The following is a 27,100-nucleotide window of genomic DNA, read 5'->3' as shown; positions in this document are numbered from 1 at the left end:
TCTAGGCTCGGGCCTCATCACTCCACAGATTAACAAAGAACATTGAGTGATGATTAGATAACTATCCCCCGAGCCTACAGGTGGAAGCTGGGGTGGTGGGGGGGCAGGCGAGCAGCAGCAACATGAAACACAGCAGCAGGAACATGAACGTAGCAATAGCAAGTGAACAGCAGTGGCAGCAGCAGCTAGCGAGGAGGCAGAGGCAGGAAGACCTGGCAGCTTCAATAGAGCGGCATGTTAAGGAGAATGTGTTTGGTTGGTTGTAAGAGGGACGAGGTGCGTCACGTGTTAATGTATCATTGGTGCTCGAGTTGACTGCCTGAACTAGCTCGCAGGCTTCGCCCCATATGTCGTATATTATGTCATAAAGAAAGTCAAAATATAGTATGCCGTAAAAAAAGTCATGGTATAGTACGTCAAAGTTATAGTATGGTATGTTATAAAAAAAGTTGTATGGTATGTAATGAAAACTCACAGTATCATAAAATAGTCATAGTGTAGTGTGTTACACTGAACAAAAATATAAACGCAACACTTTTGTTTTTGCTCCCATTTTTCATGAGATGAACTCAAAGATCTAAAACATTTTCTAGATACACAAAATAACCATTTCTCTCAAATATTGTTCACAAATCTGAAAAAACTGTGATAGTGAGCACTTCTCCTTTGCCGAGATAATCCATCCCACCTCACAGGTGTGGCATATCAAGATGCTGATTAAGACAGCATGATTATTGCACAGGTGTGCCTTAGGCTGGCCACAATAAAAGGCCACTCTGAAACGTGCATTTTTGCTTTATTGGGGGGGGTCTGGGGGGGGTCCGAAAACCAGTCAGTATCTGGTGTATCCATTTGCCTCACGCAGTGCAACACATCTCCTTCGCATTGAGTTGATCAGGTTGTTGATTGTGGCCTGTGGAATGTTGGTCCACTCCTCTTCAATGGCTGTGCCAAGCTGCTGGATATTGGCAGGAACTGGAACACGCTGTCGTATACGCCGATCCAGAGCATCCCAAACATGCTCAATGGGTGACATGTCCGGTGAGTATGCTGGCCATGCAAGAACTGGGATGTTTTCAGCCTCCAGGAATTGTGTACAGATCCTTGCAACATGGGGCCGTGCATTATCATGCTGCAACATGAGGTGATGGTCGTGGATGAATGGCACAACAATGGGCCTCAGGATCTCTTCACGGTATCTCTGTGCATTCACAATGCCATCAATAAAATGCACCTGTGTTCGTCGTCCACAACATACGCCTGCCCATACCATAACCCCACCACCACCATGGGCCACTCGATTCACAACATTGACATCAGAAAACCGCTCACCCACACGACGCCACACACGCTGTCTGCCATCTGCCCTGAACAGTGAAAACCGGGATTCATCTGTGAAGAGAACACCTCTCCAACGTGCCAGACGCCATCGAATGTGAGCATTTGCCCACTCAAGTCGGTTACGACGACGAACCGGAGTCAGGTCGAGACCCCGATGAGGACGACGAGCATGCAGATGAGCTTCCCTGAGACGGTTTCTGACAGTTTGTGCAGAAATTCTTTGGTTATGCAAACCGATTGTTGCAGCAGCTGTCCGAGTGGCTGGTCTCAGACGATCTTGAGTGAACATGCTGGATGTGGAGGTCCTGGGCTGGTGTGGTTACACGTGGTCTGCGGTTGTGAGGCCGGTTGGATGTACTGCCACATTCTCTGAAACGCCTTTGGAGACGGCTTATGGTAGAGAAATGAACATTCAACTCACGGGCAACAGCTCTGGTGGACATTCCTGCTGTCAGCATGCCAATTGCACGCTCCCTCAAAACTTGCGACATCTGTGGCATTGTGCTGTGTGATAAAACTGAACATTTTAGAGTGGCCTTTTATTGTGGTCAGCCTAAGGCACACCTGTGCAATAATCATGCTGTCTAATCAGCATCTTGATATGCCACACCTGTGAGGTGGGATGGATTATCTCGGCAAAGGAGAAGTGCTCACTATCACAGATTTTTTTCAGATTTGTGAACAATATTTGAGAGAAATGGTTATTTTGTGTAAATAGAAAATGTTTTAGATCTTTGAGTTCATCTCATGAAAAATGGGAGCAAAAACTAAAGTGTTGCATTTATATTTGTGTTCAGTGTATAAAAGATCCTCTATCTATCCATCTATCTTCACCACTCTCTATCAAACTAACCTTTTATTTCCAAGCAGGAGATTTGTGAGGGAAAACAAACAGAAGTCACTTCAGGAAACACATTTTCACTTCAATGTTTTTATTTATCGCGCAACATGAAACAATATTGTGGGGTTTTTACCACATACACTATGTATTCACATAATACACCATACAGCTACAAAGAGAGAGAGACTGAACAAAAACACTTTTTTTTTTTACATACTGCATCCTTGACATGAAAAATAAAGAACCAAGAACAATCCTAAAACTCAGAAAGGAATGTAGCTGCCGTTGTGTAGGTTCATCTTTTTTTATCGTACGGGGCCAGAGTCCAAGTCTCAAAATTCAGAGAGTGTTCAACAATTAAATTATGTGTCCTTTAAAAGTGGGCCATACACAGTGAGATGTAAATCTGTGTGTGAATGTGTGAGACAAAATATACAAGGTGTGAGGAATAAAAAGAGGGGGTGAGTAGAGGAAGTGCATGAACAGGGAGAGGAAGGGAGGTTCTTGTTTTAACATATTCAGTTAGTACATTTCAAGAGCCTTTGGTTCTTGCGCTGCACCAAACCCGGATAACAGTCTCCATTATGATTCTATATCTTATCCTAGTTTGAATGACTTCAAGTACAATATGCAATGAATATTAATCAGAGAATATGAGCTGTTTGAGCGCCCCCCTGGCCTCACAAAGAGATGTACATTTGTAGCATTGTAATAAAAGACTTTTCACAAAGTCAGCACCAGGGCAGCTTCCCCTCATGTGAAACTGCTTGAATCAAAAGTATACTTCTCCTGACATTCGAAGAGCTCAGAAAAATATTTGTGGTATCATTTTTCCCCTCGCAAATTTACTTTTTTAGTTTTTTTTAAACACAGTGAATTTCAAGGTGTAGCTTCATAGCACCAGCTTACCAACCCCCGAATCTCAGAACCATAGAAATGTACAAAGTTATTAAGATATCACATACACTGTATCCTCAGCACCAATCGTTAGGCAAGTGTGTGTCTCTGTGTGTGTGTGTAATGTGGGCCATGCATTAGGGCTAAAGAGTAACATTGCACCAGTGAAACTACCGTTGTTCATGATTTTTGATCAATTGTTACAAGCTAAACACAGGGGCGTCATGATTTGTATGCCAAGTTCATACGTACTAGTATGCGAGCTATAGTAGATAATCGTAGATACGTTCAAACGCGCAGGGAGGCCGTCTCTTTCCTGATAGGCTAACACAACTGACAAAGATACCTGGGCTTATTACTTGCTAAAACATCGCCCACTGATCCCTTCAGACTGACTGCAAATCCCTTACACCCCCCCTCTGGATGTGGTCCTGCACATGATCCACGGTCAAATGAATAAAGGGAAACTCTTCTGATATTCGGGGGAAAAGTTTGAAAGAGAGATGAGAAGATGGATGTAACTCAATTCTGTACGCAGCTAGTTAGCTTAGCATTAAGATAGGAAACAGCTAGCATGGCCTCTATAAACGTATAAAGCTACATTGGTTAATCCAAACCCGGAGTTTGTTCCTGTCAGTGTTACACTCTGCACTAAGATGATTGTATTTGTTTGATCTATGTGGTAAAAATCGAGTTGTTTCAAATACACCATTAGGCCAAATGATTTAAGTTGTTAGCTTTCTTTTAAAAAGACAAAATGCACGGGTAAAAGCATTTGAACAAATCGTCTATCATTGAAAAATGAAACATTAACACCTATTTGTTCTTATGGTTATAACTTGCATACGATTTTATTCCTTGAAATATGAATAATTTCAAACCTATTGTAGAATAACCATGATAGTTGTCCATCCTTATGCTAAGATAAGTTTGCTCGAGCTCCATATCTAACATCTCATCTTCTCTTCTAACTCTCTGAAAGTGAACAGGCAGATTTCCCATAACGTCACACTGCTCCTTTAAACCACAAGCTGCTCCAATCACATGTACGGCTCCCTTTTAAGATGTTTAAACACAATTAAAAAAGTGTTTTAAGCTTCTTAAATACTTGTTGTTGTAGACGGTGTGGTCACTGTGGGGGAACCTCCAGTTGTTTAAAGGGAAGTGTAGTTTCATGCTTTCATTATGAGTTAGTTTGAGAGAGGGAGGGGTCTCTGTCAGTTGACATGCTGACGAGGGGTACAGTACTAAGGAAAGCAAACAGCAGTGTTACTAAGCACACATTTACACACAACACACTGTTGTTGAGGGCTGTCAGAGACTTCAAAATACCCCCCTGTCATTCATGGTTTAGTTACTATCCTCACCAGTTAAATAATCTTACCTAAATATTTTAATATTTACATTTTTATCTCTCTCTTGAGAAAAAAAACAAAAGAACAAAAAAACTAAGCTTCAAGTTGTCAATAACCGGCTCTTTCTTTTCGTCATTAAAATCAAGATTAAAAGTGCTTTTATAAATCTTTTCTTCTCTATGTACAATTTGTATTAGCTATATAAAAAAACAAAGACGAAAAAAAAAACATCAAAGACAATCATCATCATCATCATCATCACCATGTAGTAATAAATAAGAGTACAAAATAAAAAAGGAGGTTTAAAATGAGTGTGGAGATCGTGAGCGTGTCTCGGCCCTCAGTAGCACGTTGTGATTGTGATACAGTGTCTCTGCAGAGAGGACAGAGCTGGAGACGCTCAGAGAGGTAACACCACCCCCCAGCATCCAGGAGTTAGCCTGTTCCCAAATCTATTACTCGCTCACTTTCATTGCAAGTAAACCATGTGACCGTTTGAATTCAAATGGATCACGTGGTTGCTGCCTGAAATCTAAAAGGAGTGATTCTATCCATCAGATAGTCTCTCTCTTTGGCTTTTCTCTCCACGCACCCTGGCATTTGAGTCATTTTCAGACTCAATGCACTTGGCGCCAACTCCTAGAAGCTATAGTCGTTTGTTTCCAAGGTTTCCTTTCTTTCTATTTCTCTGTCAACGGTTTACTACTTATGCACCAAATGATTTCTCAGCCATAATAAAAGCACCTCAAAATAAACCAGAGACTCCCACTTTGATTAACAGGCTCTGTGGTGCCTGCTGAAGGACGCACCCCCAACCCCCCCCCACCCCCCCCCCCTCTGCTCGAAGATGACAGCACCATGCAGAGGGAAGGCCCTTCACAGTAAATCAAGTTTGATAGGAGAGCACCAGAGTGTGTAGGAGCACCACTATCAGGTCTGAAGCAAACCCAGGAGGGGCATCTCTAGACGTTATTCACATTTGTGCCACAAGGAGACAACTTTTACCTCTAGCTGCATTTCAAAGGCCCATGCACGGTCAGCAGGAAGGGAGCGAGACCCCCCCCTGCTGGCGGTGGATGGGTAAAGCAGCAATGCAAGGCTCTAATGGTGCTTGCAGGATGTTTGTACACACCGCTTTGACACTGCTGCCCTCTAGAGCTTACACAGAGAGATGCTCACCACTACTTGAATGTAATAGGAAGAAAACGTGTGCCACCAGTTCTGTCTCTGTGCGGTAGAAGTTGCAGATCTGGGTCAAGTGGCATTTGCAAAAAGTGTCACTTATGTCAGCCTCTGTGGGGCAACAGATGTGTAAAGTTACAGGAACAAATGGCAAGCAAACGATTCCTTTTGCACAAAGGACAAAGCATTACATCATCACTCAATCAATCGATTCACTTGCCAACGCTATTTGAGCCAGATTAGAGTCAGAGCACCGAAGCACAGCATCAAGTGCCATGAAGAGTAGCTGAAGGAATGACAATCGATCAGAGCTGGAAGTTGAGCACCAGTTGGAAAAAGCTGGAGGGGTGCAGAAGAGGAGGAGCACGTCATCTAACGGCAAGCAGCTTTCTGTCCGAATGTGGGTTAAAATGTCAATTGCTATTGTTCTAACCTGGGCATTGTTTGATTTGGATTCACTTCAGTTTTAGAGTGCTAGGGGATCAAAAGCAAGCGCTGCTCTTCAGCTCTAACATCAGAGACGCAGCCTGTTCATGTGTCCTACTTCTTACTGCGACCACATCAAAAAGGTCAACATTAAAGTCCAATTGTTTGTGCAACTAAAACTGTTATTTCCACTAGACTGCTTTGACAGCAGAAACCACTTCTATTGATCAGACAACAACAGAACATGTTCTTGTTGCAAATGATGCTAGGAAAATGCAAATGGTAAACATTTGAAGTATATGCAAGTGCCGGGTAATAGCAAATATAATATAATGTATTCGACAAAAGTGCTGCTGGTGCACTGAATCATTCCAGGTAATGACATTTGAATATTAAACACAAGTTGATAACAATTGCAATGATCTTTTATCGAAGTCTAAACTGCCTTGAATTCAAAGATACGTATCTGTTTATTAGACCTCTAAAGATAGGTATCTAAGGCTTTGTTTGTGTACGGATGATGACTTTGTGCGTTTCTTGCCAGGCAGATAGTGTCTCCTCCTCTTGGTACAGCTGGAAGTTTGACAAGAACAAAGACAAATCGGAAACAGAAACAAAAGGTTACATGTTTTCCAAACACGGAAAAAGCAAATGTCTGACGGACTCAGACTGATTGATTTAAAAAAACATAACCAAAACAAACAAACAATCACATCATTAATAATAACATTAATGACAACAGCAATAATAAAAAAAAACAAGTCTTCATTATAATAATACCTGTAATAACAACATTGACAGTAACAATAGCAATCATAATTATATTGATAATAATAGCAATAATTTGAATCATTACAATTCTATGAACAAGAAAAAGCAAATGGAGTTCCTCTCCGGGGACGAGAGAGGCAGAGCACCACAGGCAGCGTGTCGGAAACACCTGCCTGACATGAGGTAAAAAACAATAAAAACATCCCCTCCTCCAAGTGGACTGTGAAGGGGGGGGGAGATGCCAGACTGCAGGACGGCTGAGAGACATTCATCCACCCTGCGCTGCTCCACCGTCAGTGTGTGTGAACGTCCGCCCTCAGACAAAGTGGCTGTAGGGCCCAGTGAGGCGGGTGAAGGCATAGGGAGACACAGTCACCATGGAGGAGGTGTGGCAAGTGGGGGCTAACCGCGTCACCGGCCCCTCCCTGTTGTCTTTAGATTGTCCCGGTCCTGGGCTGGCGCCGGCCGCCGTCGTCCCCCACTTGCGCTTCTTCGAGAGTGCCTTGATCTCCTCCTGCGAGAGGCCGAGCAGCGCGCCCTCCAGCTGCCGCTGCCGCGCCCGCTCCGCCAGCAGCTTCATCTTGGCCTCCCAGATGGCCAGGCCGTGGTTGGGCTGGTTCAGGTTCTTGTGCTGGTAGAAGACCAGGGAGATGCGCGTGGGGTGGGAGCGATCGGGCTTTTTGAGCGGAGTGGTGGCGTGCAGCTCCCGCCGAGCGCACTCGATCAGGATGGAGCCGTGGGTCGGGGCGACCGCCACACCCCCGATGTTGTTGTCCAGGAAGTTGTGCTCGCTGTCGGACCACTCGTCCTCGTCGCGGTCCTTGTTGCTCTCGGCGTCGCTCTCTGCGCGGCCGGGGTTCCAGCTCGCCTGATCCGACTGCTGCAGGGCGTCGGGGAAAAGGCGGCCCTCGGGGACGGGGGACGGCGTGCTGCCCGCCAGCGAACCTCCACACGACTTCCACGATTTCTCCTGCAGCCCGAGGGGAGTGGGACACCGACTCTCCCCCGTCTTGGACCAGATCTTGTCGGGGTAAGCTCCTGCGGGGTTGCTGTGCTTCAAACCGGGCATGAACGCCGGCCCCATGGCCCACGGTGGGTTGGGCTGAGGGCTGGGGGCCGGGCTGGGCCAGTGCTGAGGTGTTCCCGGACGGGGAGACCCCTGGTGGATGTTACCCGGGAGTGCTGGGACGAGATGAGGGGACGGAGATGGAGAGGGGGGTATCTGGAGTGATGGCGACGGGGCAGGGGATGCCATCCGGGGGTTTAAGCCGGGGTAGGACGTCCACTGCTGAGGGAACGGCTGCTGCTTGTCGGGGGTCATCAGCGAGGCCTCGGGGGCGATACTCCCATTGAGCTTGTGCCCAGGCCAGGGGGCCGGCTGGGGGGTGGTGCTCGGTGTGTTAGCCTGGCTCTGCATCGGGTTCTCATACACCGGCATGTCCATAGGCTCCTGTTTGATGAGCGGCGTGCCTCTGTTGGAGGAGTCGGAGCAGACGGAGGAGTGGCGGGACTGGGTGTAGTCCGCAGGCTGGATGTAAGCGCTGTGGTTCGGGTGGTTGGCGAGCTCGGGGGGGTTCGGGTAGGACTGCGCCAGCCGGGCCTGGAGACTCTGAACATCCGGCTTAGTGTCCACCGGGACAGGAGTGCCGCCCTGTTTGGACAAAGAGCCGTTTCGACCCTCGTAGGTCCTCAGCTTGGGGCGGAAAAGTGCATTGGCGGGGTAGTTGTAGTAGCCATAGTGCATTGCGGGCAGATTTGGGTGGAGACCGTTGACGGGGTCGGGTGCAGAGGGCTGGCCGGTGGGGGGGGGGCCTCCCCTTGCATAGTAGGCAGGGTGGGGGTACCTGCTGTTGAAGGGGTCTGCTGCCTGCACAGGGTATCCATCCATTGATCCGTTGAAGGGCTCCTTCTTGATGTTGGGCTTCACCTCTTGTTTTATAATTGCTGAAAGTTTAAAACACAAGACAAGGTCAAAACAAAACAAACTTCAAATGCATTTCAGTTTGTAATGTTAGAGCTTTCTGTTTAGTGTTAATGAGATACTTTACAATCTTTGCAAGGTTCTAATCAATTCCCAGTAAAATAATGTACTGCAACAAAGCTACCCTGGTTTGAGGAAGAGCCTTTGGTTCATTAAAACACCATTTTGGGAGAGATTAAATACCTCTTTATTCAACAAATGTACTTTTGTATTTTACAAAGCTCTTCAGTTATCTAAAATGAAACAATATCTACAAAGCCACCGCTGGAATCTAATTCTACAAATAGATGAATGTAGCCTCAATCTCCAACTGTGCAGAAAAGCCAGGTTTAGATATATGAAAGCTCTGCAGCGCTCATATATCATGAATGAATGTTGGTAGTACTATGGCTTTTAATTTGGGTTAACTTTCAATTCTCACTGGTCTGTTTTGCTTTTATTTTACATTTTAAAATCGTTTTATTTTAACCTATTTTAATTTCTTGTTAGCTTTAATTTAAGGGAATTTCATTAGGATCACTTTATGTGTTATCTTGTTCTGTATTTATTGTAATATTGTTGTTGTGTTTTCTTGTGTTAACTTTGGGCTGCTTTGTGCATGAAAGGTGCTCTACAGATAAAGTGTATTATCATTATTCCTTACAGCCCTACTGAACATCTGCTCAAACCACAATTTCATTCATGAGTACCAAAACATCATTTACCTTTATTGCCTGGGGGGTGAGGGGACCCCGTGACGCAGACCTCTGCCTTCACCACGGTTTTCTCCGGCGTCTCCCCCGCCTGCTGCAGGAGTTTGTTCTTCTTCTTCTCTGAGTTTGCCTTCTTGGCCTCCAGGCGGCGCTGTCGGCAGGACTTGGCCGGTTCGGGCAGCTTGCGCACCGGTCGTCGGAAAGCCTGCAGCACGTGGATGGCTCCCGTCTTCATCTTCATCCGCTGCCCCTCCTCGCTGCCAAACTCGTCCGTGGGAGAGATCCTGTAGAGAGGCAGCACGTGCAGCTGCTCGTCCTCAGGGACACCCTTCACCGCGCGGTTGTCCTCCTTCGTCAACGTACACACCTAAAACACAGAGAGAAGGAGAGTAGATTTAAACTATCTCTTTTGCTTTACTAAAACCACCGGACTCAGGGACAGCTTCACCCCACTGGCCATAAGACTGTTAAACACCGGAACTTTTGAAACAACATCCATAACATTCACCTGTTCGCAACTTGTTTTCTCCAGGTACAGGGATGGGGAGGGTGTTTGACTGTGTATCGATGTACAGTTGCAAGAAAAAGTATGTGAACCCTTTGGATTCTCCACACATAGCGTTGTGTGTTCCTTCCAAACAACTCAACTTTGGTTTCATCTGTCCACAGAATATGTTGCCAGTAGTGCTGTGGAACATCCAGGTGCTCTTTTGCAAACTTCAAACGTGCAGCAATGTTTTTTCTGGACAGCAGTGGCTTCCTCCGTGGTGTCCTCCCATGAACTCCATTCTTGTTCAGTGTTTTACGTATCGTAGATTCGTCAACAGAGATGTTAGCATGTGCCAGAGATTTCTTTAAGTCTCTAGCTCTCTAGGATGCTTCTTCACCTCATTGAGCATTCTGCGCTGTGCTCTTGCGTCATCTTTACAGGACGGCCACTCCTAGGGAGAGTAGCAACAGTGCTGAACTTTCTCCATGTATAGACAGTTTGTCTTGGACTGATGAACATCAAGGCTTTCAGAGATACTTTTGTAACCCTTTCCAGCTTTATGCAAGTCAACAATTCTTAATCGTAGGTCTTCTGAGAGCTCTTTGGTGCGAGGCATGGTTCACATCTGGAAATGCTTCTTAAGAATAGCAAATTCAAAACTGGTGTGTATTTTTTATAGGGCAGGGCAGCTTTAACCAACACCTCCAATCTCGTCTCATTGATTGGACTCCAGGTTGGCTGACTCCTGACTCCAATTAGCTCTTGAAGAAGTCTTTAGCCTCGGGGTTCACATACTTGTTCCACCCTGCACTGTGAATGTTTACATGGTGTGTTCAATAAAAACATATAATTGTTTGTGTGGTATTAGTTTAAGCAGACTGTGTTTGTCTATTGTTATGACTTAGATGAAGATCAGAACACATTTTATGACCAACTTATGCAGAAATCCAGGTCATTCCAAAGGGTTCACATACTTTTTCTTGCAACTGTATATGTGTGTGTGTATATGTGTAAATATATGTGTATATGTATATATGTCAATCAACAAGTAAAGCAGATTAATAATAATAATAACAATAATAATTAATAATAATAATATTGATAATTATTTATAGATTATAAATAAATAGTTTAGGGACAAGGGGGTGAGATTAAATAAGTTATACTTCTTCTCACTCCTTTTCGAACACTAGATGTGGCACTGTTTATGTTGCTAATGCTGTTGTTGTTGTTGTAAATGTCACTTTGTTTTGTTTTCTCTTACATGAATATGCACTGCAGCATTTTTTGTTTTTGTAATGATTTATTTTACTTGTTCGAAATAAAATGTATCAATCAATCAATATCAATATTCCAATTACTTGTAGATACACTATTCTGCACTATTTATATTATATTTGATTTACTTGCACTATTATCTGTGTTATTGTGTTGCTCTGTTGGAGGAGCCTGGGACCTAAGACTTGCACACATGACAATAAAAGCCTTGCATCTTGAAAACGTATGCATTCGTCCCACAGAGGGGACATTTACGTTACAGCAAAAGTGAAAGCCGTGAGACAAAAAATAAAACACTATTAGATGAAGGGCATGCATAATAATATGTAGTGTGGTAGAAGCTAAGGTAAAATGATGCATTACTTACAGATTCTTGTTACAGTAATAACATTGTATTATATTCTTAATTCATCTCCAAATACCCTGACATTTGTCGTGATCTTACCACTGTGCAGCCGTTGTACAGGTTGTGCTGGTCCTTGTGAGCGTGTGCACAGAAGTCCATGCACGCGGTGACTCCGGAGAACGGCCGGCCTTCCTTCAGTCCCAGCCGGCACTCTGGAGCCTTGGACTCTGTCAGGCACTGAGGGAGAGGACAGAGTTTACTACACATATCTGCAGACACCTTATGTCCTCTCTTTCACAGTTTAAGCTGCTCATGTCTCGCCCTGCTGATCAGGTTAAGCTTTCTATTTTATAATATGCGCCCTCTTTATACTTGTCTAATTTATTGCTGCTACATTCCCATTTGAACAATTGTTTATGTTTATTGCTATGTTCTAATGGTGAGTATTGTATGTACCGTTGCTGTCCTTAGAAAAGCCAAAGTAAATGTTTCCCCCGGGCGAACAATAAAGTCTATCTAATCTCATTTCCTCACATTCATTCAAGATAAACACACAAAGGAGCACTTCAGAGGTGTGACACATTGTAAAAGTAAATGTCTTAGACCCCATTTACACGGAAACGCATACGAAACGCAAACGAACCGGATACGATAACAAAAAAGTATTCCGTTCACACGAGACCGCTCGGGAGCGCTGGAGACGCTGTAGTACATATGCCGGGCCTGTAAGTGGCGCTGTACTTCCTCACGAGACCGCTCGAAAGCGCTGGAGAACAGCACATTAGTCTTTTTGCAAAGATGCAAGAAGTGTTATTACCAAACAATCATGTGAAAGTCTTGAGGATTCTACTCATTGTGTGTGAGGACGATTGTAAGTGTAGTTGTTTGCGGTAGACATGTGTTACTGTTTTAAAACTATGGTTGGTACTTGCTACGAATTGAACTGTTAATGTTGTTGCACCGAACTATCACTGAAACTTTTAGCAGTGAGTCGTTTTCTATCAATTATCTAATCCTCGTAGCTCTAATTATGACCTGTTGCTTTTTGGGAAACTGTGTGTTCAGCGTTCGCTGACTGTGTTAATACACAACGGTTTTTTTGTTTTAAATGAGAGTAGTTTACAGAAGCTACAAGAGGGCACATTGTTACCTCAGTCCCCTCCAGATCATTTGTTCTGCTTTAAAATAAATGGAAAGAAAGTATTCTTGCACTGAACCTTAACTTTTGAATACCGTGACCCCCCAGGTATTTGACTTTCCAACTCACCTGGTTGCTGTATGCCTGCGGAGCCAGCTGCTTGTACAGAGGAGCCAGTTCTGTCGCCAGGTGCTGCAGGTTAACCCCCAGTTTTTCCTCCTGAAGAGCACACACACAGATCAGAACTTTGTTTATTCCACACATGTACACTTTACAAAACATGTACACTTTGTTGTTGTTGTTGTTGTTGTTGTGTATAGCATATGGTGGAAAGGAGCAGGGAGAAGAACATCTTATTTTACCTTCCCCTTCCCCACAGTTGCTTACAAACACACTCAAAAGTCAACTTCAGGTCTTAGGGGTTCTCTGTTTCTGTCTTATCACGTCATTGTGTATTTTGGTTTATTTTTGTCATTGCTATTACTGTAATGGTCTTTTTATGATATTATCATTATTGTATTTCTTTTTTATATAGCACCTGCATTTGTACTCAGTATTTGCTCCTGTTATTGTGCTATGTGTGGGAAAAAACAATAATAAATAACTTCCTACTGTCTAATTACGCTTTCTTTATACATTTTCTTAAACATAGAAATGTTCTTACAGCCCTTTAAATAATTCGGCAAAGAATTCCACTTCTTTACGCCAACTACAGTAGTACGTGCAAACTGATGCTTGAAGTTAAAACAAACCACAAAGCCACATAAAGTTTACCCAAGACAACAAAAGTGACTAAAGTGTGAAATAAAACGAGTACCTGTTCAGGGCGCTCTCCTTGCAGCCTGAACTTGCGCGGGGTTTTGCTGCGGGCGTACTTGCAGCCGTTGAAGTACATACTCCAGGAGCACCCGAAGGAGAAGGAAGCGCCGCAGGTCTCCATGTCTTTACCCTGACACGCACAGGTCCGACTGCAGGGGGAGACAGGGAGCACGCTCTCAGGGTCAGGCAAGTTTATTTATACAGCACTTTTCAACACAAGGCAATTCAAAGTGCTTTAAAAAAATGAAAGACATGAAGGGCATTAAACACATTAGAAACATTAAAAAGCAAAGATAATAAAACATGAATAACAATACAGGTACATGAATACAAGTTACAGTGCAGTGTAAGATGTGAATAGTTCAATTAAAAGCAGCGGCAAAAAGAAAGTCTTCAGCCTGGATTTAAAAGTAGTCAGAGTTGCAGCGGACCTGCAGGTTTCTGGGAGTTTGTTCCAGATATTTGACAATACCCCGAACCGAATTCTCACATTCCTCTAACCCCTAGTCTTCCTGTGAACTTACAGTTCTTTTGACGGTTCGCTAACCTTTTTATATTCCTTTCATTATTCTCTTTCAATCTTTCAACACATTTCCCCCTATTTTACTGTTACCCGTACCCATCTGTGACCTTTAAATCACTTTTCTTTTAACCCATCCTAGTACCAGGAGCAGGGACGTGCACAGACATTTGGAGGGGCTATTGCTCTAACCTAGAAAAAGGGCCTCCCCCCCACCCCCCGAAAACTTAAGAACTTTTTTTATAAAAAAGAAAAATGAAAACCAGGGACATTTTTTGTTTTGCGGTCCATATCTCATTAACATATCGAATGTTAGTAACTATTAAAGACAAAATGTGGACAATTCTGTTTTAATGTAGTTTGACCATTGTAACTGCTGTGCCTTAAATAAACTCACTAATTGATTAAACCAGTTCAATTAAGCAATGTACTGGTGTACCAATAATGACGTTCAAGAACGGCCTCAAGTGTATGATTGCGATTCTATTACACAAACTATCATTGTAATCAACAATATCGTAAAAATAATTTCATAATGTGGTCTAATTTGCTCCCAAACCTACGCTTTCTGCTTGAGTTAATCTCCGTCAGAAAGTAGTTCCTAGAAAGTAGTTCCTATGGTAACGATAGCCGATCAAACACTCCTGCTACCCCGCTTACAGTTATTGATATAATATAATTATAGTAAATAATCTCGGTCCCCGAGATTTGGCTTCCAGTAGCTCTGGAGAGAGCTTTCGTACCTGTGGCCACTAACGGTCATAATTTCTCTGCTTTGTTTCAAGACCCGCATCAGAAAGCTTTTGAATGGTGGTACTTCTCCAGTTGGTCTACCTGCTCTTCACGTATCTCTGCATGTCGTCGTTTAGGTGCTTTTTTTCTGGAGATAGGCACTCCTCAATCCACTCCTCCATAGTAAGACCCCCCCGGAGGTCGAAGTTAATCTTAAATGTTTCCACCTTATGCTTTGTAAGTTTGTTTCGTAACGGAAGAAATTTAAATATATTTATAAAACTGACAAGTCAAATCAAGCAATCTGATTGGTCGATAGTGTTTTTACGGACCTCTTTGATTACAGATTTGAAAACAACGTTGCTTGCTTTAAAAGTAGCACAATTCATTATGTCAAACCTTGGAAAGTATCTAGATATCCCTGCCCTAATGCCAAAGGAACTGCACACTGAATATGTTTTGCCGTTTGATGTCTATGTCTGGACCGCTGTGTAAAAAGGAGGGTTTCTGCCCAGTTACTTCTTCGCTGCTTTCTTGTTCCAGTTTGAATTGCTTTTCGGCCCAACGGTATACTGTTTTTCTCAGACGCGGAGGGATACTGACTTGTTGTGAAAAGGCACGTTCTATTTGATCGTTGTTTGATCGTGGAATCAAACACGCCTATTGACCAATCAGAGAGCTTGCTCACACCTATGTGTTATAGAATACGCATTATTCTTATTCTTATCATTCTTTATGAGCACATGCCGGTAAGGTATCTAATTACTTATTTATTTAGTATTCCATAACTTAATAACAGAGATGTCTCAACTTAATAACTTAAGTTGAGACATGGCAGAAATCCTACAATGAAGCGGGACAGTGAAGAGTTCTCCCGTGAGAGTGCGATCAAGAAAAGAGAGCGAGCGGTGAGGGAGTTTACGGAGCAGATGAAAAGACACAGAAAGACAGAAACACAATAACAAGTATATTTAGGTGTTTTTTTTGTAAATAACCGACGGTGTCAAGAGGAAGTAAAGTCCCCTGGTTTGTCCCCTATACTCTAACTGCCATGAGAAAACTCAAAATCAATAAAAGTATATTTAAAAACGGGGACATTTCCGGGGACAGATTGACCCAAGGATTGGCCACCATACCATAGCCATATGAGGCCGGACTCGGAGGGCTTTGCTTTGCTTCCAGCTGTCAGATTGTAAACAAAGTCACGTGACTGGGGGCAGATGACAGCGCTGACAAGGTGTGTTTTATCGCAGCGAGACTCTACAATACTAATTGAGGGCTTATCATGTTTATTCGGCCACAACAGAAAGAAAAGACTTTCGCTCTCTCCAGAGGGGCAGGTCAGCCAAAAAGTTCAAAAGGGCCGTTGCCCAGGCAACATTAGCCCGTACCTGTGCACGTCCCTGACCAGGAGTCTAGTACCAGGAGCAGTGGGCAGTTATTGTACAGCGCCCGGGGAGCAATGGGAGTGAGGGGGGAAGGGGGGTGTCCGGTGCCTTGCTCAAGGGCACCACGGCAGGGCAGGAGGTGAACCTGTCTCTGCGGTCCTGCCTTGGGTCTCGTCATGCTGCTTCCCTGATGGCTTCCTCAGGATTGTAGCTGACATCCTCGTGGATTCATCTTCTTATTACAGACACATGCATTTCCTAACATTCGGTCTATATGCTGTAAAATGTATTATCTCTTCGATTTACACACGGCATCTATTGCACGTCTGTCCGTCCTGGGAGAGGGATCCCTCCTCTGTTGCTCTCCCTGAGGTTTCTCCCATGTTCCCTTTAAACTGTGGGTTTTCTCTGGAAGTGTTTCCTTGTACGATGTGAGGGTCTAAGGACAGAGGGTCTAAGGACAGAGGGTGTCGTTTTTCTCATACTGATATTCTGAACAATCTGTGCTGTTGTATTTGCTGTAAAGTGTCTCTACTGTAGGCTATTTTTTATTATATGTACAGCACTTTGGCTCGACCAAAAATCGTTTATAAATGTGCTATATAAATAAAACTTGATTTGATTTGATTTGAACTGGGACCTCTCCAAGTCTGCTTTTCTAATTCATTTTATTGCATTTTGTGTCTTTGTATCTGTTTATGTTTGTTTGTTTGTATGCTATAGTTTTTTGTAAATGGTACAGCGTGTTTGAGTATTTAGAAAAGCGCTAAATTCAATTGAATATGATTATATCAGGAGTGCAAATACAAGCTCTTATTCAACCGTATTAGACTGGTCACTGAATCTAAAGTGTAATTGTTTTTAAACTGATACGTCAATTATCTGGTGTATTTCTGGCAGTTACTTCTTAGAAGTGTCATAAAACACATATTTACTCTATCTTCTATGTATATATGTGTGTAAGACAAACAGATACAAGTTATATCAGTTTATACAGTTTGAAGTAGAGTAATAACAGAGTGTGGCAGAAGTTGGTGAAGGCTTGCTGTATCTGGAACAGGTTAAACAAGGGTGTGTTCAAAATGCATAGCTTTCTGAAAAACTGGTTCCCGTCAACGTTTCGTTTTGTGTATTCATACATCGTTTAAAAGGTCAAATGTGGCTTGTTTTGGAATGACTTTTCATTGTCACAGATCCTTATTAGGGAGCATTTGGACCCCCATCTCATAAGGTTTTATCCATGAAACTTACATATAAGTTGTATATTACAATATGTAAGTTAACTTTTTCGCAAGTTCTTGTTTTTGTAATCTTCCTAGGGTGTGGGTAGTAATTTAGCCTTTTTAAACTAGTTTTAACATCACATATTCTGTACAGAAGTTCATGAAGTTGCACTCGTCCACTCAAATACATAAGAAAATGTTTTCGCATACTTTCACTCTTGTCTTAGGTCCAAAAGGTTCTTATTAGGATGCCAAGAAAAACACTTAAAAAGCAGGTGCAGTTAAAACACAAAACGCTCTCTGCACATTCACACATGTATATTATAAACCAGGGGTGTCCAAAGTTTTTCACTGAGGGCCACATGCAGAAAGATATTCGAAGGGCTGGGCCACTCCCTAGAGGAGAGGTTTATGGCCTCACAAGTTCAGTTAGAAGTCAGCAAAATCAATCAAATGTAGGTAAATTATACTTGTTACTTGCATATGCTTTAAGAAAAATGAACAGCCTACATCACAGCTCTCCAGAGGGTTTCATGTATTTTGATGGCAGCTCATTCCTTAAAACAGACGCCTCAGATTGCTTATAAGTGGAAATATGAAGAGGTGTATTTCAAGGTTGTTATGTAAATAAGTCATTGGGCTTTTTATCAACTTGTTAGAACATATTTTTTACTTTAATTGACTTAATTTATTGGAAATTGGGCTTATTAACACATGAACACTACTGAGTAATATATGTTTACAGATGTATTTAAGAAGTACAATACAAGACAAGCTCAAGTTTAATTTGTGGGCCGTATAACATTATACTTTTTGAATTTGATGAGGGCCGATTCAAAATGGCTTGCGGGCCACATTTGGCCCCCGGGCCGTAGTTTAGACACCCCTGTTATAAACCCAAAGAGTGTCAGAGAGCACCGAGACGCTACTCACTCGTCGTTGAGGCCGCAGCGCCGGCTGGTGGCGTTTCCGTACTGAGTGAGGGTGTTGCTGAGCTCCTGGTACAGCTGGTCAGCGAGACCCCGCTGCACCCCCTCCCACGCCATGATGAGGATGATGATGTGGGCGTTCTCACAGTGGTGTCCGGCACGGTGACGCACCAAACACAGCAGCTTCTCCGTCTCACCGCTACGACGAATCACCTGACAGGAAGCAGAGGATTATAATGATTTTGCCTTAAAGGTCCTATTATACTGTTTTTCATCAATATATTACAGGTCTCAGATATCATTTTCAGACAGGTTTTTATAGAAATGGATCAGGACAAAAAGAGAGAGAATCTTTGTTCCTGAAACTTTCAGAGTCTCTTTCCACAGAGGGGACACATGTTGACGTAGAAGAGACATGAAGAAGAGGGGACACATGTTGATGTAGAAGAGACATGAAGAAGAGGGGACACATGTTGATGTAGAAGAGATATGAAGAAGAGGGGACACATGTTGATGTAGAAGAGACATGGAGAAGAGGGGACACATGTTGATGTAGAAGAGACATGAAGAAGAGGGGACACATGTTGATGTAGAAGAGACATGGAGAAGAGGGGACACATGTTGATGTAGAAGAGACATGAAGAAGAGGGGACACATGTTGATGTAGAAGAGACATGAAGAAGAGGGGACACATGTTGATGTAGAAGAGACATGGAGAAGAGGGGACACATGTTGATGTAGAAGAGACATGAAGAAGAGGGGACACATGTTGATGTAGAAGAGACATGAAGAAGAGGGGACACATGTTGATGTAGAAGAGACATGAAGAAGAGGGGACACATGTTGATGTAGAAGAGACATGAAGAAGAGGGGACACATGTTGATGTAGAAGAGACATGAAGAAGAGGGGACACATGTTGATGTGGAAGAGACATGAAGAAGAGGGGACACATGTTGATGTGGAAGAGACATGAAGAAGAGGGGACACATGTTGATGTAAAAGAGACATGGAGAAGAGGGGACACATGTTGATGTAGAAGAGACATGAAGAAGAGGGGACACATGTTGATGTAGAAGAGACATGAAGAAGAGGGGACACATGTTGATGTAGAAGAGACATGAAGAAGAGGGGACACATGTTGATGTAGAAGAGACATGAAGAAGAGGGAACACATGTTGATGTAGAAGAGACATGAAGAAGAGGGGACACATGTTGATGTAGAAGAGACATGAAGAAGAGGGGACACGTGTCGATGTAGAAGAGACATGAAGAAGAGGGGACTCATGTTGATGTAGAAGAGACATGAAGAAGAGGGGACACATGTTGATGTAGAAGAGACATGAAGAAGAGGGGACACGTGTCGATGTAGAAGAGACATGAAGAAGAGGGGACTCATGTTGATGTAGAAGAGACATGAAGAAGAGGGAACACATGTTGATGTAGAAGAGACATGAAGAAGAGGGGACACGTGTTGATGTAGAAGAGACATGAAGAAGAGGGAACACATGTTGATGTAGAAGAGACATGAAGAAGAGGGGACACATGTTGATGTAGAAGAGACATGAAGAAGAGGGGACACATGTTGATGTAGAAGAGACATGAAGAAGAGGGGACACATGTTGATGTAGAAGAGACATGAAGAAGAGGGGACACATGTTGATGTAGAAGAGACATGGAGAAGAGGGGACACATGGTGATGTAGAAGAGACATGAAGAAGAGGGGACACATGTTGATGTAGAAGAGACATGAAGAAGAGGGGACACATGTTGATGTAGAAGAGACATGGAGAAGAGGGGACACATGTTGATGTAGAAGAGACATGGAGAAGAGGGGACACATGTTGATGTAGAAGAGACATGGAGAAGAGGGGACACATGTTGATGTAGAAGAGACATGAAGAAGAGGGGACACATGTTGATGTAGAAGAGACATGAAGAAGAGGGGACACATGTTGATGTAGAAGAGACATGAAGAAGAGGGGACACATGTTGATGTAGAAGAGACATGAAGAAGAGGGGACACATGTTGATGTAGAAGAGACATGAAGAAGTGGATTTTGCATAATAGGTGACCTTTAAGTCATTCAGGAGAGGTTAGGTTTATGCTCAAAACATTAGCTTATTCTTAATTCGAATATAACATTTAAAACGTACAACTTGAATCAGACGTTGAAAAACCTTTATTAATGTCCTTGGGGAAATGATGGAAAAGCAGCAACAGCAGTTCACTCAAGGATAATAAGAATATAAATAAAGTAACATATAACTAACAAGAGGAGGAATAGGTAAAGTAGGGAGTAGTTCACATGATCATTTGGTTGTGATTATTATTACTCAATGTCCTATGCATTTGAAAGACACAATGACAAACAGGTGATGTTACACGGCTTTTTGAAAGGATATCTGACACCTCTACTGAAATCTGACCGGCTGTGGTCACCGGATCCCAGTCCCAAATGTGCTTCTGACGCTTTACGTTTAATAAATGAGGAAGCTGAACAATGTACGGATAACGTATTTAAGCCACCTAGAAAAAGACCCACGTAAAAGAACATCTAAATCAGCTTTCATGTACGCAAAAATGGAAATATTGTCACTGCTTTACCTTAAATACGGACAGTTATTAAGTCTATTCTTCTGACTCAAGCCGTGATCTATGCTCTCGCCAATAACACCACCACCAGACTCAATAAAATAAATAAGACTTGTATTCTGCAGAACATGGGAGTTGCTTGTCTTGTTAGTTTGTGTAATTGTGTGCATTTGTTGTTTTAAACGGTTGGTTCAGATCCATCAAAGTGATTAAATAACACAAACTAACTCAAATATGGAGGCAGCGGTAGAACAGCAACTCCTATGGTTTGTGTTTGAATCTGGTAGCGTTCAAAAGCGCTTCAATAATGGCTTCAGTTGCTCTTTGGCAGCAAGGTTAAGCTGTGAAAGTATTCTATATATAACATACTCTTCAACTGATATGGATTTCTGTAGGTGGGCCTTTAAATTAGGTGGTTCAAATACTTTTTTTCCATGTCCACGCCAGTAAATACCTCTGCTAGTACTTGACTGCTTCTCAAACAACCAAAATCAAAAAACCACGCCTTTAATATATTAATAAAATTTTTGCTTATACAAAGAAAGAGAAATGACTGTTAATAAGTGTAAAGAGGGGGGGTGTATTATCCCCACACCACCCCTCTTTATGTCTCCAACACCAATTGAATCCATAAAGCCATTAGCAGGATGTGTCAGGGGTGACACCTGAGGGGGAGGCCTCCTGATTCTCTACTCACTGTGGGTGACAAACCTGTCTAGGTGTCTCATTATACCCTCTCATACCCTCATTACACACACACACACACACACACACACACACACACACACACACACACACACACACACACACACACACACACACCACACACACACACACATACACACACACACACACACACACACACACACACACACTTGCTGCATACATCTGTTGTTGATTGGCTGCCATTGTTGTCAGGTGGGACAAAGTGTTCTCTCACTTGAAAACAATCAGGATTTGGCTGAGTTTTTGACAGACTGTCACAAATGTGTTTTTGAGAGTTAAAAGGCCAGTATTTTAAAATGGAAATGTAATAAAAGGAATAAGAAGAGACAATACTATAGCTCCCAAAACTGACGCTTCATATCTCAACGTCCCAGAAACCTCATCATCTCTTTCAAAACCTCAAACCCATGTTAGATGTGATGCTGCTTACCCATTTAGCAATAGGACATCCATGTGAGCTCTTCCCCTCTCGGCCTGTGTAAACCACCTTCTCGACCCGGACGGCATCTCCTTTCTCTCCGTACCTGCACAAGAGCAACAATACAATTCAGTGTTATTAAAGTTCATTCACAGCTGCAACTATTTTTATAATCTGTTAAAGAAATGTTTCATAACATTTTAATTTCAAATACATGAAGATGTGCTGTTTCTCTGTGTGTATTATCATATAAATGTAATATCTTTTGACATTAAAAGACATAACTTTGGACTTAAACTGGAATAGACGTTGCTCACTATAAGTGTCAGTTTAAAGATGAGGAAAATAATACCTCATCAAATCCAATTTGCACTCAAACACAAGAAAAATACTGAAAAACAAGTAACCAGCAATATGGATCTGTGCTCCATGAATGTACTTACAACCAAATACAACTTTTAAAAAATGTCATGCTGCATATCAGTTTTAACAGTTTTGTGCTCCACATTGAACACAACAACTTGACAGCTCAGATTAAAGAGGTAAAATATTGGCACTCAATAACAGGAACAGCTACAGACGAGACTGACTGTGTCAAACTGTATATGTTTCCTTTTAGGAAGGTTATATTTAAACGCATACTTGTTTTACATTGTGGACGCAGTGGCACATGACAGCCAACCCCAGAAAAAATGGGTGCGAAAAATGCAATTTGTAACACCTGCAAGTCCACATTTCAGGGTGAAGCAGCAACCTTAGAGTAAGGTTTTGACAACAAACTAAAACCTTCCGTGTTTTGGGATTGTGAATGCTTCATTATGACCCAACATTTGAAGTAAAGTCATGACAAAATATTGTGTATGCTGTCAATTATTGTCAAGTCAAACTCTTAAAAAATCAGACAAGAAAAGTAAATCAGTGCATCTCAGCTGCAATGTGAGACATAATCACATTTTGAAAGGATATGAATGATTCCTATTGGTCACCACCAACCTCCTCACAAGTGTTTGTTATGTGTTAAGCGAGGTGGTCTAAGTCTGTGTTGTTATTTCAGTGTGTGGAAGTAGGCCTGTATGCCAGCCCTGACAGAGACAGGTGTGTTCACGAGGCTCTGCTGAGATTCACACTAACACGGCACAGAGAACCAGAACCCACGAGACTCGAAGCGACGCCAAGAGGAACATTTCTCTCCTGGTGTTTGTGTCCACGTGTGCATGCATGAGCTTTTTAGTGCACACATAACATCTATTTACATGTCTTTTGTTTGTCTGGGTCTGTGAACACCTGCTTGAGCTAATAATTGATTGGGGAGAGAATATCTAAAGGGGCAGTTCACCCAAAAAAAACATATTTTCCCTCCTTCCCCTTAGTGCTTTTATCAATCTAGATTGTTTTGGGGTGAGTTCGGCTGTAGAGATGTCTGCCTTGCCTCCAATATATTGTAACTAGAGGGCACTGTGGTTCTCAAACTGCCAAAGTAAATACATTTAAATCTCAAAAGCTATTTCTCTTTCTGTTAAACCTGATCAAGATAATCCACAGATGTTGTTGTGAGAATTTGAATGTAGAAAAAAACGATTTCTAGACTGTTGAAAAGCAACCCCTTCTTTACTCTTAAGCCCCACGGACCCGGTTCCGGGTCCAAAATCACGTCATTTGCAGGTAACAACGTCTAAGGAACCTTAATATTTAATAAACTATGATTATTTTATATCCATATAACGGGAAAAAACTCATTTAACTGATCTTTTACATTATTGGATTACTAAAGTTTTTAGTCTACTAACCCATCATCCAAGGTTAGTTTTCACTACAAGTACAAAATATATTTTGGACGGACACTATAATTTACAGTTTTTTTACCATGTTCAATCTGAATTTTCTGTTAAGCCCTGAGCCTGTTTTTCAGGTCTCAGGCTCGAAAATGACATTCCCAGAACAAATGACCATATCTTCCCTTCTAAAAGGGTTAAATTAATAATCTTTTTTCTCAAAGTAATGATAAACCTGTGAGTTGGATGTTGAAAAGTCAGAATCAATATAGATGTTTTATATTTTAAAGAAAATTCAGATTGAACATGGTAAAAAACTGTAAATTATAGTGTCCGTCCAAAAAATATTTTGTACTTATAGTGAAAACTAACCTTGGATGATGGGTTAGTAGACTAAAAGCTTTAGGAATCCAAAGTACAACATATAATAAGTACCCTGTATTAGGATTGATGCAAAACAAGTGATATTTGACCTTTTTAGACAGATTTAGCAAAAAAAACCTCTTCTGGGGCCATTTGGGTGGATTTTCCTTATCTCTGGCCCCCCTTGTTCGATTTTGACATGTGACATCTCTTTCTGACCGTTAGAGCCAATAGAATCGAAGGGGAGTCTCCCCACACACACACACATGGCAAAACGAAAAGGTGGGGGCTTCGTAAACACGTTTTGCTCTAGAGTGAAGCTGTCTCTAGGTCTGACATCTCAAAACCGAAAAGCAGATTTATTGCTCATGGATTATCAGAAATCATTCAAAGTGACACAGACACATTGGATTAACCTATGGATTACCTATGTCACTTTCGAGCCTGAAACCTGAAAAACAGGCTTGGGGCTTAACAGGCTAAGGACTATTTTAAGTTGGGTGTCAAAACATACTTTTCATTCTTAGCATTTGAAGGCTGATGTGGCCGATGAGTTGTTTATTTGAGTGATTGAGCTATTGCGTTAATGTTTATATGTGTTTTTTATTTGTGACTTTGGCTACTTGCTCCTGTCTGTACAGCAAGTTGCCTCGTAAATAAATGTGACTTGACTTCTTTCTCAACTCTGTGCAGATTCTGCAGAAGGAGCATGCAGCTTCTCGTGGATGAGAGGCTTGTCCCAGCGCAAGATGAGACAGCTGTAACGTGAGATATCTCAGGTTAGCTTCTTGTCTATGAGTAGATGCACAAGAACACAACAAGAACAAGTTCCAACATGAAACTGATCACAACAAGCTCTGTGGATAATCTTGTGTAACACGTCATGATTTCTGGAAAGATACATTGCTTTTGAGTTTGTAAAATGTATGTTTTTGGTGTTTTGAACAACACAAGCTGAGTGCATTTGAGAGGCAGTAGATATCTCTAAAGCTTGGCAACACACAACAAAACAATCTACATCGATAGAAAACACTACAGTTAACAGGAAGACCTTTTGAAAGCATAATGTTCTGGAGAAAAGACAAATGTACAACATAAATAATCTTGCATTATTGTCCGCGAGTGGGGATTTGATTGCGTGAGTGTAGTTCGGTACAAAGAAAATAGTTCCTATATGAAACCTCTCAAAACAAGTCCAAGAACTCACTACAAAACAATCCAGAGTCATTAATAGCAATATGAGGCTGAAGAGCTTGCCGCTGCTTTAAATTGAACTATTCATATCTTCCACTGCACTGTGTAATTTGATATTAGCTTGTTTGTTGTGTATTTTATTGTCTGCTTCAGTCACTGTTTTGAAATGACATTTGATCATGTGTTTCTGCTTCACTATTTCTTAATGTTTTTCATTTTTGTAAATCTCTTTGTGCCTTGTGTTAAAAGTTGCTAAATAAATAAACTTGCCTTGCCTTCCAAGTGAGAGGGAAAACATTTTTTTCTTGATTTTCTTGATTTTAAAGCTACTTTACTATTATTCCCGATGGTGCATGTGTGTATTTCTCGCGGTCTGCTGTTAGAGTGTGGGGGTGTTGAGGTCAGAGGTTACATTGGGTTTGGGGGGGGGGGGGGTCAGAAGTAGTCAGAGTTTTGCACACGGCTCAGATCGAGTCTCCTGCCTGCTTGATACCTGCCATTGTGAAACCCTGATCTGATGTGACAGTGAGCACCAGGGGCTGCAGCTGAATGGGATGCACCCCGAGGTGGCTCAGAGAGGGGGCTGCTGGGGGGGTCAAAGGTCAGCTGGGGACATTGTGGCCTGAACGTCTTATGTCATCTCTCAAACAACTGAGAGTGCGGTTTCTCCCCCCCTCTCACTCTCTATAATGACTCAGTGGTCCTCTCAGTGAATAGCAGCCAAATGTGGATTCAGTTCAACGATCACTCCTGTTGACATGAAGCTTAACACAATGTGGCATCCTTTAGTTAAATAAAGTTACTTTTAGAACAAGCTGTTTCTGTATTTTAGGGTTTCAAATAAAAGACACCATGAGGTATATTCATAAAGTTAAGGGAAGACTTTTTATTTATTGCATGCTTTCATGGTAAGATAAAGTTAGGTTACAAGGATTCTCAATTTGAAACACCCACTTCATTAAAGTCTAAAAGGTTACGTCTATTGTATTTAAAAGCACTAAGCCTGCCTGTTCATTAAGTGTGGTATCAATGAATGAATAAACCAGAGTATTACTTCTGTAAGTTAATTTTCGTGGTGAGATCACTATATTTGGTTGTCAAAATAAATAACAACTATTCTTTTGAGGCACTATATGTTCACTGTAGGGCTATGAAGGGTTAATGGAGTATTTCACCCACAAAATAATCATTATATATACATGTTTCACCCTGTGTTCATGAAGACAATGAAGAATCAAAAACTGAAAAATAAGTAACTTGAAGTAATTGTCATTTCAAAACTCTCAGAAAAAAAACATTACTTTTTCACAAACACTTGATAGTTTAATGTTTAAAACACTTTGGACGTGTAGATGGCTGCCTGTGTTAAGACTGCTTAAACTGAAGTGTTTGGAAAAGTCATTTGTTTGCGAAGTAGTGAGCGGATGAATGAGATTATGCTGCACGAGTTGTGGGGGAGTTTCTAAAAGGATGTTTTGATACAATTTGCAATTATTCATTTCGACTTGTTCTCCTTTGTTTGGTGAATAATAATGACCGCAGAGCCATGAGATAAAAAGCAAAACAGGGTGAGTAATGATGAACAAATGGACGTGAAATATGACTTAAACCAAGTTATGAAATATAAAACAACCCTTCATTCATTCAGTAAAATCAAGCACTGATGCTGTGATTAATCCAGTGA

General features: G+C 42.0%; 1 protein-coding gene across 7 annotated transcripts in view; it reads right to left on the bottom strand.

Moving 5' to 3' along the window:
- Nucleotides 1-2,256: 2,256 nt before the first annotated feature.
- tet3 (tet methylcytosine dioxygenase 3) overlaps nucleotides 2,257-27,100 on the bottom strand; it is a 74,503-nt gene continuing 49,659 nt past the window's right edge. For 4 of the 7 annotated variants that reach the window (XM_034226901.1, XM_034226904.1, XM_034226906.1 and 1 more), the window contains 7 exons: nucleotides 22,100-22,193; nucleotides 18,354-18,562; nucleotides 13,556-13,706; nucleotides 12,868-12,957; nucleotides 11,700-11,837; nucleotides 9,499-9,853; nucleotides 2,257-8,757 (listed from right to left, as the gene is read on the bottom strand). In XM_034226901.1, coding sequence (XP_034082792.1) covers nucleotides 7,130-8,757; nucleotides 9,499-9,853; nucleotides 11,700-11,837; nucleotides 12,868-12,957; nucleotides 13,556-13,706; nucleotides 18,354-18,562; nucleotides 22,100-22,193 — 2,665 coding nt within the window. In that variant the 3' untranslated portion in view covers nucleotides 2,257-7,129. The remainder of the gene's footprint in view (nucleotides 8,758-9,498; nucleotides 9,854-11,699; nucleotides 11,838-12,867; nucleotides 12,958-13,555; nucleotides 13,707-18,353; nucleotides 18,563-22,099; nucleotides 22,194-27,100) is intronic. The other 3 variants (XM_034226899.1, XM_034226902.1, XM_034226900.1) reach the window with 1 other exon arrangement.

The sequence above is a fragment of the Gymnodraco acuticeps genome, unplaced genomic scaffold (assembly GCF_902827175.1).
Source record: "Gymnodraco acuticeps unplaced genomic scaffold, fGymAcu1.1, whole genome shotgun sequence".
Taxonomy (NCBI): Eukaryota; Metazoa; Chordata; class Actinopteri; order Perciformes; family Bathydraconidae; genus Gymnodraco; species Gymnodraco acuticeps.
Note: the sequence above shows the minus strand (reverse complement) of the source record. Positions and strands in the feature narration are given on the sequence as shown.